General features: G+C 34.8%; 1 protein-coding gene across 1 annotated transcript; it reads right to left on the bottom strand.

Annotated features, from left to right (window-relative positions):
• Positions 1–491: 491 nt before the first annotated feature.
• LOC127675667 (protein PPP4R3C-like) lies at positions 492–2,906 on the bottom strand. Its single transcript, XM_052171726.1, has one exon. The coding sequence runs from the start codon at positions 2,877–2,879 to the stop codon at positions 492–494; it is 2,388 nt and encodes a 795-aa protein (XP_052027686.1). The 5' UTR covers positions 2,880–2,906.
• Positions 2,907–15,100: the final 12,194 nt, after the last annotated feature.

Here is a 15,100-nt window from a genome sequence, read left to right as displayed (position 1 = left end):
TTCATAATTCTGAAGTTCTGTTAAATCTTCACAGAAATATTGAAGTCTCAATTTATTTTTACTTTAATATGACTTTGTCTTCCAAACAACAAAATATACTTTAAACAATCTTCAATTTATGCAAAGAATGCCATTGCTAGATCCATTTTAAAAGTAGGCTTTGTAATTAAAACTTTGCAGTTGCTTCTAATACAAAGAATTTGGTAAAAATTGTATTAATTTATCAAATGTTTTTATCCTCCCTAACCATACTGCTAAATTAAGATGTTCTTGATAAGAAGTTATTACTCAGTTTCTGTTAATTTTATACTCTTCATCTGTATTATGGGAGATTTTCTTTAGATAAAATTGAGGCCTCTTACTCATTATTTTTGCTCTGTATTCTATCATATCTAAAAGTCCATAGGAAAAAGTTTTTTTAAGTTGTATTATTCAATTTGTGATATTTATAGAATTTGAATTGAATTGGAAATTGAGGGCCTCATATGATTTTATGAACTAAGATTAGGTCTTTTTTGGATGGGTTCTTCATCTTTATCTTCATCTTCATCTTTATCTTCATCTTTATCATTACCATAAAGATCATCATCATCATCATCACCATCAGTATCACATTGGTAATCCACTAAAGGAACCAGGCTGCTACAGTGTGACCTACTCATTCTGTTAGCAGAACCATCCCCATGAGATGAACAACATTTAGAGTCTTCAGATGAATTTCTGTTTTTGCGTTCTATTAAATTTTCACTTTCATTTCTCTCTTTTATTTTCATAATTATGTCATAAGGACTTGGAAAGTCTCTTCTCTTTGGTAGAATAGCCCCTTCTCCTGCTTTAATTCCTCTACAACTTATGTCTGCCTTGATTTTTAACTCCATAATGTTGGTACGTCTGCAATATATTTTCTGGTATATTATATTATGTAAATTTCTTCTTACTTGGCGTTCTCTCTTCTTTTCCTCTTCATATTTAATTTTTAATCCTTTAAAAGTCTGGACATATTCAATTGATTCAAAAGCAAGAAAAAATTTTTCCACAATGTTTGCAATAAGAGACTTTATGTTTTCTTGTCTTATAAATTCAAATAGCTCAATAATAGCTGAATTTAACATATTATACCGATGTCCATTATGAATAAAAGCATTTACAACTGGTTCAAACAGGTTTTTCTTAATTATGTACATATTGTAAATTTCATCTTTAAATCCAATCATCTTTCTCATAAACCGGACAGCACACAAAGTCAGAAACATGTGTTTTGAACTCATTAGCCCCAAGATACTGCTGAGTAAGTTATTATTCAAAATATAATTTTTCATGTACGTTGAGTGGTATTGTACACAAAAAATAAGCATTTCTAAAACTACTTCCAGCAATTGTGCATTTTGATAATTATCAGGGCAGATATTAACCCTATTATTGGCATTGTCAGTCTCTATTGTGGTAGACAAAATTGGTGCTATGAGGTTACTCATGCAACGTGTATAGAAGAAATTGAGAAATTCCTCTTTTTCACATCCATTAGCAGTGACATGCATATTTTCTGGATCAAGAAGTATACGAAGAACTGCTGGCAAAGTGACGCCTTGTGAAAATTCAGGGTTAGAATCACAGATCATGTGCTTGATCATTATATTAATGAGAAGGTCATCATTATCTTCACTATCCTGAGCTTCTTCCAGTAGATACTCTCTGACTAGGCATGGATTATATTCTACTAGATAAGGAAATATATCTAGAGCAGCTGCTTGTATTTGGTAACCATGCATGTGCACTGCAACTTTCAAGGCACTCATGATTCCTAGGTTTATTAATGTTTTCAGTAATTCATCTTTCTCTTGATTCTCTAATATCTTAGCAAATGCACAGAATTCCTTGAAGAATAATAGCAATTCATGCCTTCTCTCATCACCCACAGTGTTATCTTTTAACTGGGAAAGAACTTTGAGCAAAAATTTTTTATCATCCTGTAGCATGGTAATTATTTCAATTTTGTTGAAAATAATCATAGTGGTAAGATCAGAAAGAAGATTTGGTTCAAATATGGATGGTGTGGGCAACATAATATCATGAATATATTGCATTCTGTAGGTCCGTTGTATTGTTTGCCTAAGTTGGGAGTGTGTTATTGGCATAATTTCTTTGAATTTTGCATTTTGAGTCAGAAACTCCCTGTACTGCTTTGGCTGATCCAAAGTAGAGTCATATTCGAGGCATCCTACCATATCCATGAAAAATTCATCAGAAAATATGATGTTAAACAAACGTGTATCATCTAGAAACAGGATTCCTTTAATGATGGCATTCAAATAGTGTAAGCCTTCCATGTTCTTCAGGTTTTCACAGGTATGAAAAAGCTGTAGCAATTTTTTAATATAAACTCCTTTTTCCAAGACGAGTGCCAGCCTTTCCTTGTGGCTTGGTGATTCATTGACATAAGTAAATAAACCTGCAATATTTTCAAGTGTATGGAGTTCACAGTTTGGCATCTCAACCAGATCCCAGATTGGCAGCAGATCTTCAAAAGTTTCCAGACCATCACCAAGTTCTTGTGTAGTTTCTATACTTGGATCTATACCTTGAACTTTGCAGATATCTTCCCAAATCTCTTGACAACCATTTGGTTCCTGGAAGTATATTGCCATACCACAGTTCTCAGCTTCAGACCAAATGATTACCTCATCTCGTTTGTAATAGGGCACATTAGGATTTATTTTGTACTCCATAATCGGTGAGCCATCTGATTCTGAGTGAACAAGCAGGCACATGCCCTGGAACTTTTCAATGTATTTGGATGAAATTTGTCCTGCACCTATGCGTTTCCACTGCTCATCTTCGGACATTATATAGACTTTTACTCTATGAGGTTTGTCATCCATGATGATCTCTGACTCTGACTTGCTAGGCCATGTCCTAGTGTAGACCTTGGCTTCCTGTACTCTGTCTAAAAGTTGCTATCTCTGGATATCTTGGCCAGCAATGTCAACAATGGCACAATTCTGAAAAAAAATTACAAGAGAGCAAATTACTGGTTGTTAAATGAATGACAGATGTTAAGAGAGGACTCAGAACAACACCTTAAAATTACTCATGGTGAAGGTCCTGATACTTATCAAATATTTCCTTACTTAACTATCACAAACAAACCTCTCTCTGGAACATTTGAATACCTGAGCCTGCCTTAGTTCTGGCAGAATCTTGTGATTCACACAAGATTCTTCCTAAAAAGAATGTGCTTATGTAATCAATACTATTAAAGGGACCTGCCTCCCCTACTTTAAAAATGCAAGCATAGAAAATACTACATATGTTTTGAATAACATGTTTTGTTTCTCAAAGGTGTTTTCACTCATCAGAAGTGTGGTTCTTATGCCCTTAAGCAAAAGGACATTTAATTACCAATGTTTTGGCCAAGTCTATCCTTCACACTGTATGCCAATGGAAAGCTGGGGCACATAAGCAATGATACATCATCTACAGACAAGATACCACCCACAGAATCAGAGAAATATAACTGGATTTACCTATAAGACATACTTTTGTGCATCTTTTACTGTGTATCACATTCCTAGATATTAAGAGAAAATATTTTCTCAGCTCTGGCAGTCCATTCTGTTGAGCCTGAAATTTTACCTTCCAGTAGGTGAAATATTTAGTCAAACTTTTCCCTTTGCCTAATCATGAACTCTGTTATTGAGAATTGGGTCTAAAAGTAAGTGAATGAAAGTTTGCTAAGATTGAGAATTGACATATTTAAAATATTTCATTTTTTTCTGTTCCTTTTTTTAAACCATAGCTGTATTATATTTTGAACTGGCTAAAACCATATCTCTTTGTCATCCTGACCATCAGAAGTCCAATGCCCAGCTCAAGAAGAGACACTCTACTAAATCACAGGTCACTGTGGCTACAATACCAGAGAGGAAATGAAAACCAAGAACAATATAGCCCTCCAAAACTACATAAATCAAAAAAGAAAAAAGAAAAGAAAGAAAGAAACAAAGCAAGTCAAAACAAAACCCAGAAATTGCCACCTAGACCAGTTATCATCAGAAACCCAGATGAGTAGACAGCACTGTAAGAACACAATCATGACATTCAGGACACTATGTCAGGACCAGAGTCCAGCTTTCCTACTAAGTTTGAGAACTGATTCTTGCAAATTATTATTTCACGTTCTTTTATAAAAAATAGGGATAGATAGTGCTTTAAACATGCTAGAGCCATTTCTGTGGGATTTTGTAATGCTAATGAGTGGCTCTGCAAGTAAACTATATCTTGCCTGCATCTGTTCATTATAAAGAATATAATAAAAGTTACCTCATAGTTGCTAGAATTTCAATGAGTAGTAACATAATAGATTAAGTGTACTTGAATATTTACCACATTTAAGAAGCTTGAGAAGGACTTTACATTTTTGCCTAAAATGTCATAATAATATAGCAATATATTTGTATTAATAATCCATTTAGAGTCAAGGAACAAAAAAAGCAAATACATTGTCAGAGTTCAAATATTTAATAAGTTGAGGAATTCTAATTTGTGCGTGTCTTCCTAATTCCAAAATTGGTTAAATGAGGAATTCAACTGCCATGGCTATCTTTTCTTGGCTTTCATTATACTCTAGTTCACATTCCCATCTATATAATTTGTAATCAACATTAAATAATCAAGAAAGTCACACATTTCCTGCTTTAGATCCACATCTGTGTATAGACAACAGAAAAATAGAAGCTTGGATATGGCAACTCTGTTAAATATAATTTTAATAGTATCTAAGTTGATTTTTGATGTGACAGCAACTTCTACAGTTTTCTTTTTCAAGAAATATTTCTCCCAAATATTAACCCTGTTATTTCAAGAGAAAAGCTGACAATTGTCCAAATTAAGTCCATTTAAACTTCCACAATCCTAACTGTAGTATGTACTTCATTTTGCCATAGGACTAGTAATGTGCGACAATTCTTGAGTAGGGTCCAGAATGATTTTTATTTGTTTCAATCATAACAAGGCATTCAACAATGCTCTAGAATATTCATCAAGACACTAGAGCTTTCACATTAGGAAATTTGTGAAGAAATAATAATTTTTGAAAACAATTTAAGAATTTAAGAATATAAGTTTCGAACAAAAATCAAGAATTATATAATTATAAAAATAAATAACTTTATGAGAAGAGTTACATGTATATATTTAAAATACTTCATTTTAATGATGATTAGAAATATAAGGTAATGCACTCACTAATAAGTGGATATTAGCCTGGAAAACTGGAATACCCAAAACTTAATCCACACATCAAATGAGGTACAAGAAGAACGGAGGAGTGGCCACTGGTGCTGGAAAGACTCATTGTAGCAGTATAAGGCAAAACCAGAACAGGGAAGTGGGAAGGGGTGGGTGGGAGAACAGAAGGAGGGAAGGGGGCTTATGTGACTTTCAGAGAGTGGGGGGCCAGAAAAGGGGAAATAATTTGAAATGTAAATAAAAAAATATCAAATAAAACATTTTATAATTAAAAATTTGAAATATGAGCTAAAAAATTCATCAAAATTTTGTTTCTACTGTATTTATATAAAGTCTCCCTTGACTATTAATTATAATACTGTCAGCTCTCTAAATTTGTTCTTAGGAAATATTCTATTAGAAGATTCAGCACAAATCCATGTATTTTTACAATTTTATCTCTTGCAATTTCTTTTAGGCCAGTAATGGTCCCTTTATTTTAATTAGGTTAACACACATTTTATGATTTTATAAAAAGGTATGCTATTAAAAATGGGCTGTAGTAGTTATTGCTATTGCTGAAGCAGTTTTGTTTCCTTTGTTTCATTGTTTGAAGAAATAATATTCATCTGTTTCATTAGTTTTATATATATATATATATATATATATATATATATATATATATATATATATATATATATGTCCAAAGCTATTATATCATCATTTTTTATTTCTGATATTTTCCAGGAAATTAATAAATAAATGTAAGCAAACACAATGTTCTAGGAAATTTTATAGCTTTATATATGTGGGTTATATATTATATATTCATATATACATATATATGAATTACAAAGCTACAAATTCCCTAGAATATGTTATAAACACACACACACACACACATACACACACACACACACACACACACAAGCATTTATATTTTCAATTTTTAACTTTTGTAATTTACAAATGCTATTTCATAGACAAAATGAATGGTTTTAGATATCACTAATGATATAAATCACAGTTCTTTTTTGGATATTTTCTTAATTTACATTTCAAATTTTATTCTCTTTCCCAGTTTCCCCACTAGAAACCCCCTATCCCATTTCCCCTCATCCTGCTTCTATGAGGGTGTTCCTCCACCCACCCACCTATTCCCACCTCCCTCCCCGCACATTCCCCTATACTGGGGAAGTAAGCCTTCACATAACCAAGAACCTCCCCTCCTACTGATGCCTGAAAACACCATCCTCTGTTACATATGTGGCTGAAGTCATAGGTCCCTCCATGTGTACTCTTTGGTTGGTGGTTTAGTCTCTGGGAGTGCTGGAAGGTTTAGTTGGTTGACATTGTTGTTCTTCCTATGGAATTGCAAGCCCCTTCAGCTCCTTCAGTCCTTTCTCTAACTCCTCCATTGGAGACCCCATGTTCAGTCCAATGATTGGCTGTGATCATCTGCCTCTGTATTTTCAAGGATCTGGCAAAGTCTCTCAGGAGACAGCTATATCAGGCTCCTGTCAGCATGTACTTTGGCATCCACAATAGTGAACATAGTAGTGCATGCGTCCTTATTATATATTGGAGAATCTTTTGGGTATATGCCCAGAAGTGTTATAGCTGGGTCCTCAGGTAATACTATGTTCATAGTTCTTTTTTAATGTGGTATTGAGTCTTCGAGAACTTAACATTTTGCATCCCAATATCACTCGTCACTCCATTGCACCTTCTTTTTGAACATAGAACTTCCTCCCTAAAAGGAAAATAAACCCTCACTGTGGAAGCTGTAGGGCATTGCAGTATATCCCACAGTATACTATTTTGTCCACATATTTTAACCTACAACTGTTCCTGTCAATGAGTCATTGGTCTGGTTGGAGGCCTCTGGCTTCTGCTTCACTATCGATACTAGATCTTTCCTGGGATTCATCAGATATCCTGCTGTTGTCCCTTGCCTTGGAGGTCCTCCAGCTCTGTAATGTACAATTTCTCAGTAAGTACTTGTTTTAAGCTCTCATTTTCTCCAAAAATATTTTCAAGTCCTCTGTTTGTTTTAAGAGGCTCACTCTACTCATCTCTTTAAGACCTCCCTAGTCACATGCTACAGCAACTCATATATGGAGTAAATTTTGGGATGCACCATCTTAAAACCCTGGATCTGGAACTGGGTAGTTGTGTTGCATAGCCCACCAGCTCTTTTGTTTCCACACAACCAGTTCTAGATCTCTTTCTTTACCCAGGTGAAGGATGGGACAAGCTATCCTACCTACAGCAGCCTGTATGGGGCGGAACTGTTCTTCTTTGCTCAAACCATCAGGGCCACCTCTCCAGGACCAGCACCACCACAACCAGCTCTCCAGCCCTGCCATAGGGAGGGGTTGGACAAGCTCAAACAAGCTTGGTTCTTTACAGTACACTTATTATCTTCACCTTTTGACATACTTGAACACTTACCTTATAGTGTCTTTCTTATTTATACTGTTACAGTATTGGGAGCTAATATCTCTGCTTAAAATACATCAGATATACTCCTATTTCAGGGTCTTTATACCTGTTAGTATTTTGGCAAGAAATGTACAATTTCTCAGAAAGGACATGTCTTAAGCACTCATTTTCTCAAAAATTTTAAGCAAGTTCTCATTTCCTTTTAAGATTCGTAATCTACAGATCATTTTGAAGTTAAAAAAAAAAGCTACCCATGTTTTTCTTTAATGTATCTTTTCTCCATAGCATTTAGCATTTTCTGAACATTCACATTTCATTAATCCTATTAGTTCACTATTGCTGTTTCTAAATGTATTATTTCCTTTGAAAATTTGACTAGCTCCAAAAAATAAATGTGTGTGTGTGTGTGTGTGTGTGTGTGTAATGCTGGTGAATAATATGATCTGTATTATTATCAAAAACATGACATACCAGGAATGCATTTTAAAATTTTCATTACATTTTTATTTCTTTTCTGTCTATGTGGTAGGTGTTGGAGATATATATGCCATAGTGTCTACATGGAGATTAAAAGACAATTTGTGAGTGTTGGTACTTTTCTTCTACAACTTGTGTTTGAGGAATGAAATTCAGGTCATCTAGCTTGGTAGCAAGTGCCTCCACCAAATGACTCATCTTACCAACACAGAAATTTATTTTTGATTTGTACAATAAAATAATTCAGGAAAATATTCCATATTTGTTTACAGTTCCTCCCACATACAATGTTAAAATCCTTTTATACACTTGCCAAATGCCAGGTAAACTATCATTTTAAACAAAGATAAGAGATCTCACTACATCTTAAGTGTAATTAATGTTTAGTTTACATACACATTAAGCACCTCATAGTTGTTATATTGAGATATATTATAAAGTAAATTTTAATAAAGACCACTCTTGTAAAACATCTGCAAGCACAATATTTTTTTAGTGTGATTAATTGGTTGGATTATTACCAAACACACTGAAATACCACACATATATTTAATGACTAGATAGCTAATTCACCTGTTGTAATAACCAATACTGGCAAATATCCACAGGTATGTTAGACAGAGTTGCTTCAAGCTGAAAATGACTACTGAAAATCAGCAAAAGTTAAAAAAATCAAGTCAAAAATCTGTGCTCCTATTTGCATGTGTGATACCATAAAAGAGAGTATTTGAAAGTCTGTCACCCTCAAATTACAATTAACTGTTCTACACATTTGTTCCAAAACCACAAGTTGCATTTATTATCAGGTTTTTCTCCAGAAAACTAGTTGTTTTTTGTTTTGTTTTGTTTTGTTTTGTTAAATGGCTATTTTAGCTACCCCATTTCCTTTTTCCTGCAGTATCACAAATTGTTTATAATACCTTCATTTGTATCAACCCATGTTTCATGTCTTTATTTTCATTTCTAACCATCCTCTGTTCATGTTGCTCCAGATTGCTGAAATTGTTGCATAATACTTGCCACACTAACCCTTCTGTTCTGCTGCTTACATTCATCGGAACTCCCTGACAATATATATATATATATCTTACACAGTTTGCCTGAAATGTCAGTCCTTCAGAATCCCTTCTCACACAATGTGAGATTGTAATCTCCTTTCTCACTAATATATTCTACTTCCCATTGCATGTAGAGTGTTTTTCATTGGGAATTGTTCCATCATTTTTGTTTTACTTCATTTTTTTAAAATTTTTGATAATTTCATAAAGAGCACTGTATCTACATCTTTTCCATGGTTTCCTTTCTTCCTCCACCTTCTGCCATGCTATTCCTATCCCCTCTAAAATCTATGGCTTCCTTTATTTTAATTATTATTATTTCACACACACACACAACTGTTTCCTCCATGTATATATGTATAGGGATGACCAATTGGAATTGGACAAGGAGCTATTCTAGAACACTGATTCTTTCTTTTTCAAAAATTAGATGACTGTAGCCCTTCTTCTAGGGGTAGAGCCTTATTAGATTTTATACATCCATGGTGACATGTCAATTGGTGATCTCATGTTCAAGTCTTATTTAGGGAAACATATTTTTGATATCTCATGGATGCAGCTCACTTGTTATGAAGAGAAATTAATAGCTCAGGGTTTTATAATCTTTCTGCCTATTCTTCTGCAATAATCCCTGGGCCATATATGTAGTAGTTGTTTTGCAGATATATCAGTTGGGGCTAGGCATCCAATGGTCTGTTGTTCTCAATACTTTGTCCAATTCTCTGTAGGGTCCTTGATTTCACAATTTATAGGTACAGTATCAGGCATGAATTCTCTCATACTGAATGAAGCTTAAATTCAGTTAAACTGTTGATTTTTATGTACAACATATAAGTACTACTATTTCACTCTCAAATACAGTTTGCCATACTGGCCTTTCTTATTATTCATAGGCTTTACAGTGAAGTAGGACTATTGAGTGCTCCTGTGATTAATTGTTCTGTAATTCTGCCCCTGCTGGTAGCTTAATCCCTTCAAAGGCAAAGAAGGAAACACACAGCACAATTCTTCTTTATATGGATTTACTCAGAGACAATAGACACTCATATGATGGTATGAATGAGCATGAATCCATCTGAAAGGTCACTCATTATATTGGAAATGTTACAGTATAAAAAGAATCAAACTTCCATTCAGTTCATTAAAATGTTAAGCTAGTATCAGGTTTTGATAACCAGTCCTATTTTTTCAAGTTCTTTTCTAAACTTTTTCAAATTTATGAGGATAATAAGGTTAGAAAAACATGTGCTGGGGCTAGACAGATAGCTCAGAGGTTAAGAGCACTAGCCGCTCTTCCAGAGGACCTGAGATCAATTTCTAGCACCCACATGGCAGCTCTCAATTACCTGTAACTCCAATATCAGGGTTTTGACACTCAAACACAATAATAATGAAAGCAAAATACTAATACACATAAAATAAAAATTAAAAAGAAAGAAAATCCTATGCTAACTTATATTGCAAGTAAACATTATGACCTTAAATTTCATCCTTGTTAGTTCAATAAGTTGTATATGATATTATTCTCTTTGGCTTCAGTATATTTGGGTCCTAAAACCAGTTTAAATATGTTTCCATATACCACTTATTACTCTGCACAGCCATCTTTCTCTCCCTAAAGAAAACACCGGACCATTAGATAGAAAATAATAGGTAGACAGTTGTTTGTGTGTCTGTTAAAGATTTTGTCCCCAAAATAGAAACTGTCTTAGAAATTTTATTATTTTTTTCTCCAAATTCAAGTAAACTAACTTGGAATGTATTTCCTCTTTGTTCATGATACTGATTGAACTAGAAACACTAGTTTTTGAGTTATATATGCACTGAACTGAAAATCAGCAGTATCTTGCTCCTTTTACATTTTACAGCTTTTTTTTCTATACATGTTTTTCTTACTCCCTTTTCCACTTTGACTGACAAATTGCTTTTGTAGACATGGACAATGTAGCTATTTCACTTTTGATCAAGTAAAGTCATTTTTGACATAATCACATATATAAGCCTGACATTCATTTGAACTACCTAAGTTAATGCAGGTGAGAAACTAATTTCTTACATGAATTTATCCAAATTATTTCTATTCATAGCTAGAATTGAATTTTCTGCAAAAGTATTATTATTCTTATCAAGTATTTTTTTTTTTGCTTTACATTTAAAGACCACCAGGTTGAGAAATGTAGCAGTGTCCACAAAGAATATTTTCTAATATTATTTAACTTGTACCAATGGGACTTACTGTCTTTTCTTTTGAGTAAACCTTCATGCCTCAGTTTCTTTCTGTTTTTTTTTTCAGAGACATACAATTTTACACAAACTGGGTTGCTTCCTTTCCTATGAAGGTTAAGTGTCAATCTTCTCATTCCAAACACATGGATTTGTTGTTTGTTTGTTTGATTGTTTGTTTGCTTTGGTATTTTGTGTCCCCAAGACACAATTAGCCATTTCTACCTGTAGTCATTCCTGTAGGGAGTTGTTCCACCTTAATCGTGTATACCATCTTCACCAGATTATCGCTAGCATATTACTCTTTGTTGTTGCTGTTGCTGCTTTTTTTTGAGACAGGGTTTCTCTGTGTAGCCCTGGCTGTCCTGGAACTCACTCTGTAGACCAGTCTGGCCTCAAACTCAGATAACTGCCTCCCAAGTGCTGGAATTAAAGGCATGTGACACCACTGCCTGGCTGATGTCAATGTTGAATTATTTCTTTTGTAAATGATTATTAATCTGGTTTTTGTGGTTTCATTTTTTTCTTTAATGTTCCAGTAGCATAACCCAAAGAAAAATATCATTCCAATAGGTAAAGAAATCCCTCATTGATGTAAAATTACATTTACCTAATTATGAAATCTTGGCATTTTTTTTCTTACATGACTTTAACCAAATTATTTCTATTCTATTTCTTTAATGTTCCAGTAGCATATCCAAAATTGGTACCAGTGTAGTGTGTATTCCTGTGACAACCGGACCATGTTTTGGGAAGGACTGTGGAAGGACTTTGGAACTTTGAGCCAGAAAAGCCATTAGGATATTAAGAGCTCTGTGTAAAGTTTTGTAGGAGCTTGGAAGACAATGTTAAGAACAGTGCAGAAGATGGAGGCCTGGCTTGTGAAATTTCAGAGGGAAGATTAAAGACTCTTAAAGGGACCATGTTTTGATTGTAAAGATTCTGTGGTTTTGGTTAGCTGGAGCTGAAGAATCAGCTGTGATTAACAAGATACCAGAACCACTAAAGCAGTCCTTTGTGTTACCAGGACTATTGATGCTGGTTAGCTGGAGCTAAGAAATTAGCGGTGATTAAGAGACCAGCATCACTGAGGTGAAATCTTCTGGGAAGTGTTTTCTGAGAGCACAGAAGCTGTGTTCCAGAGATAGCCACAATTGTATTTTGTGCTATGGCTGGATTTGGTACTGTGTGTCACCCAGATGGTACTGGTTTTGAAGGCATGAAGGGGTCATGAAAAGCAGCTTAGGCTCTTGGCACAGTGAGAGGCCATGGAAGGCCATTGGTAAAGGTGCATCCTCAGTTGCAATTAACAGCCCAGGACTTGAAGGGGTCATGCATAGGAGCAGAGGCTTGTCACCATCAAGAGAACCTAGGAGAGGCTACTGGTGAAGCCTAATTACAGTGAAAGATAGCAGTATTTTGGAGATGCCAGTACCATGCGATGACCACCAAGAACAGCAGCAGCAGTTGAGTACAAGCAGCTGGAGACTAGAAGACAAGCTGTGTGCTACAAAGGGCAGGACTGAAGAAGTGACCCAAGCCCTTGAAGGAGCCCGGAAGATCGTGAATTGGATCCCAGACATTGAATCATTGGAGTTTGAGTTTTGCTTTTGGTTGTGACTGTGCCCTGAGATGTTTCCCTCTTGAAAGAAGAAGGTATTTTACTGGAGCCCACAGTTAAGAGACTTTGAATTTTTAAAAGATTGAATTTTAAAAGATATTGGACATTTTAAAGTGATTGAACTTTTAATATGCAAAGACTGTGGGACTTTTAAAATAATTTAGACATTGGGGATGAATAAGAAAGTAAGGATTGAAGCTTAATAGTGATGTGTTTGTGTGTCAAGTTGACAAGGGGTCAATTGTACTGGCTAGTTTTGTGTGTCAACTTGACACAGGCTGGAGTTATCACAGAGAAAGGAGCTTTAGTTGGGGAAGTGCCTCCATGAGATCCAGCTGTGGGGAATTTTCTCAATTAGTGATCAAGTAGGGAGGGCCCCTTGTGGGTGGTGCCACCTTTGGGCTGGTGTTCTTGGGTTCTATAAGAGAGCAGGCTGAGCAAGCCAGGGGAAGCAAGCCAGTAAGATACATCCCTCCATGGCTGCTGCATCAGCTCCTGCTTCCTGACCTGCTTGAGTTCCAGTCCTGACTTCCTTTTGTGATGAACTGTAATGTGGAAGTGTAAGCTGAATAAACACTTTCCTCCCCAACTTGCTTCTTGGTCATGATGTTTGTGCAGGAATAGAAACCCTGACTAAGACAAGGTACTTATGTTGCCTTTGGCAATTTCAAATTGTTTTCTTTTTGTTTTCCACCTTAATTTAACAATGAAAATATGAGGTTAAGAACCTGCATCTCTTTTGCAATATGTTTGAAGTTGCTCTGCGCACCTTCTTGTGGAATCTCTTGCCATTTATTAAGAATAAGCAGGAAAGGAAAGCAAAGAAAACTGATAAGGCATATCCATTTCCTGGGGCTCTAGCATTCAAGCTCAATTGATGTCCCAAGTGTATTTTAACATGTAAGTCTCCTGAGTATGAATCTGTCCCTCAGGTCTTTTCAGTTATTTCAGGGACATGTTGGTTGCTTATGGTACAAGAAGCAATTATGCTGGTGTGGAAAACAGTTCAAGAAATGGCAGGAAGAAATCTAGTTACTGGTATAAAAATAGTGAAAGGAAAAATTTACAAACAAAAGAGTATATTTAAAAATGACATAGCATATAATCACTCTATAACAAAAGAGTATATTTAAAAAGTGACATAGCATATAATCACTCTATTTTTTATTTAAAATAGAGATGTGGCTTGTACATATATTCATTTATATCTGCATCTATATTTATAACTCAATCACATACACACACATTTCTAGATTTACATTTGTGCTTCGATCTGAATGTATAACTGAGAGGAAGGAGGTTTGATAATAAAGGTTTCAAAAGTAAAATATAGATATCTCAGGATGAAATCCAAGTATTGAAAGACATCATTCATGTTGCATGTCTAAGATACCTTGTATATCTTGCTCTCTATACCAGTGCCATGTAAATAAAACAGCTTTATATACCATTATCTTGTTATAAGATTAAAACACATACATACTAGACCTAGTGAAATAATTTAAGCACACTTGTTCCTTTAAAATGTTTTTATATTAAATGTAATTCATTTCCTTCAAAGGGGAATATATAAGATTCAGAAAACTAAATATTTTTGTCTATGTTGTTCCAAGTAGCTAGCTATTATATGCACACCGATCAAAATTTTATGTGCTTTTGAATTGTTTAGAATCCCAAGTGAACTAGACAAGAAATATGAAGTTCCTCTTCCTTCTGTTACTGCCTTAAGCACTAGATGATATGCAGTCAGCCAAAGAGAATCACAAAGAATAGATTCTTATGACTTGCTAATGCTCAAGGTGCATTTTTACAGAAAATTATAGAACTAGAAAATATCCTGAGTGAGTTAACTCAGACCCAATAGGACATGCATGGTATGAACTCACTAATAAGTGGATATTAGCTACAAAAAAGTACAGAATACTGAAATACAAAGAACTCAAAATGGTCAAAAACCCGAAGAGCCAAAGTAAGAATGCCTCAGTCCCACCTGGGAGGGAGAAGAAAACAATCACAAGAGGGAGTGAGGGAGGGACCTGGGAGAAAAAGG

The sequence above is a fragment of the Apodemus sylvaticus genome, chromosome X, assembly GCF_947179515.1.
Source record: "Apodemus sylvaticus chromosome X, mApoSyl1.1, whole genome shotgun sequence".
NCBI classification, from domain to species: domain Eukaryota; kingdom Metazoa; phylum Chordata; class Mammalia; order Rodentia; family Muridae; genus Apodemus; species Apodemus sylvaticus.
This window is presented reverse-complemented; position numbering and strand designations above follow the sequence as displayed.